The sequence below is a fragment of the Limulus polyphemus genome, unplaced genomic scaffold, assembly GCF_000517525.1.
Source record: "Limulus polyphemus unplaced genomic scaffold, Limulus_polyphemus-2.1.2 Scaffold1071, whole genome shotgun sequence".
Lineage (NCBI taxonomy): Eukaryota > Metazoa > Arthropoda > Merostomata > Xiphosura > Limulidae > Limulus > Limulus polyphemus.
The window spans coordinates 130,824-137,815 of NW_013666681.1; the positions used below are offsets into that span (position 1 = coordinate 130,824).

Sequence of the window (6,992 nt, forward strand, 5' to 3'; positions counted from 1 at the left end):
CTTGATAAGTATATGAATGAAAAGGGCTGGGTTTAAATTTTTATTATTATTATTTTAATCATTTTAATTTAGTTTTGAGGATGGAACAGCCAAGATGGACCAATAAGTCCCATGTTGTTATATCGAAATGCTTCTTTTCAAGAGTACATTACAGGAAAATTATTCATTTTTTGCAGTTCCCAAAATTTCATACCGATACCAAAATCAATCCATCAGTCTTGATATGTGCTAAATGGTCAATCTGCAAAAAAAAACCATATAAGAACAAACATTTTTGTTTTTGTGAAGGAACTTCATGATAAAACAGTTCTTCTTCTGTTAACTGATTAAAAGAAATATTTAAAAGACAGGAAAATGAACAGAAAAAAAGGCATGAAGAGAAGGACGTGTTTCAGTATACATTTATTGTTATTCAGTTTACATAATTTTTTTATGTTGATATTATATACATGCATGATTTTAATGCATCATATCGAATAACTTGATTTGATCTGAATATCTCCCTATTGACACTTCTTATAGAAACAACAACTGTCAGAAATCACTCAGTTTGGTTTCAGCCATGGCAGTCATACCATGGAGACTTTTGCAATGAAAACCAAAACTTTGCTACAGGTCTTTTATTTGTACGCATGGTCATTAAAAAGAGCTTGACCAGATGAATTGACATGAACTGTATTGACATCTGAGGCTCCAAAGTCATTTTAATATAATGTACTCAACCTCTGTATTTAGATATGGCAAGGATTGTTACATCAGAGTACCAAACAAGTTGATCTGATAGTAGTAAAGAAAATAACACTGATAATTCAAAATGAATAAGAACTATTAATAGTGGAAATGTTTTGAGTAACTCAACAGAAAGTAAAATCAACTTCTAGAGAAAGTTTCCTCCTAAATTGAAAATGTATTTCCAATAATACTTATCTCTGCTGACACATAGCTATTCCTCAACCTTCACTTTCCCCATCTAAGTATTGGTCTTGCTTGTTCCAATCTTTTATACCCCACTTAAATGCCTGTGGCAATTTCTGGCCTTTTGACACTCTACACGTACGTCAGTGCACCCTCTATCCTGGTATTGTATATAAGCACCTCATTCAGATAATGTAACAATTTTTCGAGACTGACACCATCCAATTGAGTGGAGGAACAGCACTATATTCAGCACAGGTACACCCGGAACCTAGTTCCTGTATCAAGAGTGGAATAGTACATGAGTAATCATTATAGTCCAGCCCCAACAAGATAACCGATATTGCACGACTCGGGGTTGAAATTAAGGAATCTTGGCCCCTATATCCTACATTGGTGGCTAGAGCAATTGGACCACAACATAATATATATAGATATTCTTTAGTTGGATCTCAACCTGTAGCCACAGAGTGATGTGTTCCGATCCACTGGAATCATGATGAGAAAGTAAACAACACCGAAGTGGAAAAACTTTCTCCTCCACCTGAAGAAGTCTGAAAGGCAACACCCCAGGCTCAGAATGACAGGATAGTGTATGCCTTACTCAACCAAAGGTACAGAATTCATCCCATCTAGAATTATGAACATTCATCCTCACTCCCCAACTGAATGGGCAAAGTGCATTCCACTTGCCCCTGGAATTATGGAGAGAATGTGGAACACTGTGCTCAACCAAGGACCTAGGATGGGACCACTCCACGGTTGGAATTAGGAGGAGATAGTGGACAATATACTAAATCAATATTGATAAAAAAAAGGGCCATGCACACCCCAACCAGATAGCTTAGCATCAAATCTAAACTAGTATTATGAGTAGGCTCGCGTGGAGGCTAGTGCCTCTCCTACTGGCATCTGGGAAAAACATAGAAGGACCCAGGTAGGAGGGTCTCCAACTTCAACTCTTCTCCAAGAGTAGAGGGAAAACTCACACACTCTGGAGGAAAAGCCTCTGTCCACCACCCCAGTGACTGGAAATTGAGTGTAGTAAGGACTTCCTAGCTCCACTAGTAGAATCTGGTAATGTGCATTAGGGAGTCATGAGAAACAATGCTCTAGATACAATGCAATAGGTGAACCAAGTTCCTTAAATTTTAAAAGCAAACTGACTCCAATTTATTGAATTGGATGATTGGTAAGGATGGGGAGGATCCCATTTAGCTTTACTCATGATAGTCCATGAGTAGCAGTCCAGCAGGAAATGGAAATACCATCTAGTAAGCACCTAATCAGGGATGGCAAACTTATGGCACATGTGCCCAAGTTGGGATGAGAGAAAAATTTTCTTGGCACGTGGAATTCACTGCTGTTCCAAGTTTTCTTTTACCTGACCAATATATATATTCTATAATTGATAACTTATATAATATAGTAATTATATATAAAATACTTATAATACATAAGATTAATAATAAAAACAGTAATTTTGCAGTTCAAAATTGCCATGGGCACGCAAAAGAATTTTTCCGAAAATTATCGACAATTTGGGCATACGCTCTTCAAAAGGTTTGCCAGCCCTGGCCTATATGGTTTTATGGAACATCTAATTTCTACAGAGCCTGTTGCAACTAGCAGGAAGTATGGTTAAATTGGTTGCTAGTGTGGAATTGGATTAAAAAAAACACACTTGTCTGGGCAACACTTGCCACAGAGTGGGATCCAGTGAAAAAAAAAAGAGGGAAGGGACCCTGGAAAGTAAAGAGATAAGAGGAGGACAAAAACATTCACTCCTCCTTATAATCTAGCAGATGTTATCAAAACAGCCACAGGGGGTAGTCAAAAACCTTCAGAAGAAGATACTGTCAAATCGTGTAAAAAAAATGTAAGAGAAGTATTGGGAGAAGGCCACATACCAGCAGGTAATTGAAACAGGCAGCAAAAGACATAGAAATGTGATGAATCTGATGAGCTGCGACTCTCTGAAGTTTCCTCGCCTGTAAAGAAAGTCCAGAATAAGCAATATGGATATTTGCGAATCAACCTTGTCAAAGTAATTGGGGATAAATCTCGGAAAACTGATTGATCCCAATGAATACAGAGTAAGATACCATCACCTCAAAAGGAGTTAGTGCGAGTCACATAATGCCTCAGGGCTCTGACAGGACATAATAAATGATCAGCGTCTGATTGGTCATAGAGGTGGACCTTCTTGAAGATACTGCACAAGAGGAATCCATGGTTAGGCCAGCCAATCTGAGGCTACCAACAGCTATCAACTAGAAAATCGATTCAACGCCAGAACTCTTGAGTAACAGACGAATTGGGGCAAAGGTAGAGAGGTGCGATCCCATCCAATCTGGACTGTATGCATCTGTCACCAAAGCCTGAGGATAAAGTACCGAGGACCAAAAACGCCTGTAGTTGAGTTTCAAAAGTGGCAAGTGCATCAATCATTGGATACTTGAACTGAGAGTGAGTAAATCCATCAGCAAACCTCACAATGGAGAATCCATTCAGTTGAGAGAAACAGACTGGGCAGAGACAGGTGATCTGTCATGAATGAAATTCATCACCCCAGGAAAATGGCAAGACAGGAGGCTGATATGGTGGGAGTGAGCCTTGTAGAGAAATAACCAAAGTTCAAAAACAAAGGACCCGAGAACATGTGCTCCCATGATGGGAAATTTAAGAGACTACTGTGGAATTGATGAAAAAAATCATGACAACATTCTACTGCAATAGATCTAGATCTTGAACCATAGCCTGGAGGACAGTAAGAAGTTCTAAATTATTGATGTGGAAGGAAGATTCGTCTTTCATCCATATACCCTGGAATTCCTGACCTTTAATATATACACTCCATCCCTGAGTGAGGCATTTGTGAAAAGATGAAACTTGGGACAGAGGGAAGGTATACGTACATCGATGGTAGTGTTGAACCAAATGAACCACTACTCGAGAACTAATATGTAGCTCCTGATGAAGGAGACAGGATGATCCAGTGGATTGAAATTCCTGATCCATTGGTAATGCAGTGACCATGGAAGTGACTGCATGTACGCTCTTCCTGAAGGAATAAGATATTGTAGGGATGCTCACATTCCCAAAAGAGAAAGAATCATTCATGTAAGTAAGAGCCTGACTGCCCATTCCATAGCGTAGAACCAGATGGGAGTTGGCTGAACTGGCTTAAAACCTGTTGAAATACTCATACAACCATGCAGAAAACATATGGTGCAGATGCTAGACCAAAGGTAGATCCCTGAACAGCAGAGCCTGACCCCTGTACATGAAACGTAGATAGTGGCAGGATGAATTCAATAGAAATGCATCAGCAACATTGAACTTGGTTATCCACTGACCTGGTGAAGAATGCCAATGTAGGTTGAGAAAAGGACTCCATTGTGAACCTGGGAGGATTAAATAATTGTTTGAGACAAGAAAGATCAAAGATCTTCCGCCAATCTCCCGTCATCTCAGGCACAACAAATAAACGGAAATAAAATCCCAGAACAACGGGATTGACTTTCACTACCACCCCCATGACCATTAGCTCTCTGATAATCTGGGAATGAAAATCCACACTCCATTGATCAGTTGGTGGTGAAAATATCACAGATTGGGAGGATAATGGAGGTGGAGAAGTAAATGGAAAGACAAACCCCAATGCTAGAACCTGATTTACCCATGGATCTGCGGTGAAGGAATATCATATGTTCATCAATTTTTGCAACTTCACTCCTACAGAAAGAACAGAAGCTGAAAATCTGACCATTCGTCCTCAGACTGATGTGGGGGCCCTTGATAGGCTTCCAACAAAATTTTATGGAAAGTAAAATGTCTCAGAACAAGAAAGAAGGTCAAACAAATAAAATAACTGTGATCTGTTCAAAGTGACCACAGGGTCCAGTTCTGGTGGTGGTAAGCCAAAGCAAGTAAACAGACAAACGAGGGTACAAGGTATATCTATCCTGTCACATAATAAAGCAGTAAATTTCCCAGCATGAACCACCAATATCAGGTGAAGGAGGAAACTAAGTAGTCCCCCCCTGACTCAAAGGTAGCCAAGGAAAACCCCAAAATATCACAAACCCAAGTGACTAATTGAAGAAAAGGAGCAGGAGGTGGTTGATCCAAACTGGACTCGTGAGAAGCCGACTTAGTAAAGAAAGGTGCCAGAAAAACAGAGTCCAATTTCGCCCCAGAATGTCCTAGGTCATCAAGAAAAGCAGCCTCAGAACCCCCAGGAGAAACACCCCAGGGCCGAATATATGCCTCCATCTCACAACAGGTCAAATTACGGAAAACCCCAAGTACGACCCCCCCCCCCGACCATAGAGAGACGCTAAATAAAGAGGAGGTCTGATTAGCCTCTGCACTGACAACAGTAACAAGGGAATTCATACCTGAAAACAGCACATCAATTTTTTTTTCAAGGAAATGATAATTGTACAGAAATTTACAAGGTGACGCCAAAATCACAATCCTGAACGTAAAGAAGCACAGCACTTTGTCAGAGAAAACATTGACCAAACGTTTTATCGAGAAAAAAGTACCAGGACAGAGGGTGCATTGATGTAGATGGAGAATATTACAAGGCCAAAAATCGTCATGGGCATTTAAATGGGGTACAAAAGACTGGAGCAAGCAATCAATGCTTAGGACCTTTAGTTATTAAGCAGTTTAGTTACCTGTGACTGAGTCTACTACCTCCTATCTTGGAAAGTAGTACAACTCACTTAATCAGCCCTTTTCAGGGCTTGTGCTACTAATTCTTTTTTCTTGTTTATGTATTTTTTGTACAATGCTTCTACCTGTTTCATGATGCCAGCTAACTCCAAGAGAACCATTGTTACTTGGTCTCAAGGGGAACAGCTGACAACCGAGAACAGATATGGCATGCTGCTTAAATGTAAGGAGCTCTGCTCATCTGACAGTGACCAAGATCTCATCATCGCCACGTCTCCCTTGAGTTCAGGGGGTGACTCCATGTCACACACTAACTATCCTGATAAGCCCAGTAGCCCAGCCATGACTGAGACCATTGAGGTTCTTGGGGAGACCTAAGAGGACAGAGCCATGAACAGAACTGATTGCTCAGTTGAAAACATTGAAAGAGTTGCAGAAGCTAATGTTGCAGAGCTCAACTTGTTATATACCATACTTGAGCCCAAGAATGAAGACGCATTGTTAGTTGACACATTGAACATTTGAGCCCTACAGTCCACAACAAAGACAAGGTCATCATTGACAATGGAGGATCAACAGACTGTGAGAACAGCCAAGCCTATTGTGGAGCCACCAGCAACAGCCAGGAGACTGACCCTTAGCCTTTATTAATTCCTCCAAATGCAACTTGCGTGAAGGTGGAGAGAGAGGACAAGGAGCAAAGAAGACTGTTGGTGTGTCTCATTAAAGGGTGTATCACAACTATGTAGTAATACTGTCAATTGTGTTGACACCTCTGAAAGGAGCACCAAACCCCTAAACCTAAGGAGACGTTCCTAGAGGTAGGTGTGACTTGAGGGTGCTTAAACTTGAGAAGAGCAGGATGGAATGAGATCCATGGTCTAGGTGAGTAAGGTCATCAGAACAGATACCAATGAAGGATGTAAATGTCAAGAGGAAATCCCATGGACACCATATACCCTGGACAGATGTACATTGCAGTGGTTAGAGAGAGGCTACTAATTAAGAGATAGTGGGATTCTTCTCTGCAAGGTCAAGTACAACTCCTTGAAAAACTGTCAAAGTTGATCAAGCATTACCTAACATTAGAGCAGAGCCCGGTGTTGAAACAGCACAGCCAGAAAATTAATGGAATAAAGCTAAGAAAGAAGACCAACTGAAGCAGAGAGCCATGTTGGCCAACATTAAGATAGTCCTGAGCAAGACTTGGGAGGACCTTAAGAAGTTGGTAGCTGCTAGCTGCAAAACTATTGGGGATCTGAAGAGTCTGCTGGCAAGGTTATAATGAGTAGGAGCAATGCCTTGACATTCTTGAGGAAGATCCGGAGTCAAAGCAAATATTTTTATTAATTTATCATTTAGTATGTGCTGTAAATATTAGGTCGTCAAGA

At 40.5% G+C, this 6,992-nt stretch overlaps 1 protein-coding gene across 1 annotated transcript in view; it reads right to left on the reverse strand.

The window, feature by feature from the left end:
• Positions 1–6,992, reverse strand: part of LOC106461985 (protein unc-119 homolog B-like) — a 62,764-nt gene that overhangs the window by 10,814 nt on the left and 44,958 nt on the right. Inside the window, exons 5-6 of the mRNA XM_022389104.1 lie at positions 4,275–4,322; positions 3,834–3,979 (exon numbers count right to left, since the gene is read on the reverse strand). Coding sequence (XP_022244812.1) covers positions 3,834–3,979; positions 4,275–4,322 — 194 coding nt within the window. The remainder of the gene's footprint in view (positions 1–3,833; positions 3,980–4,274; positions 4,323–6,992) is intronic.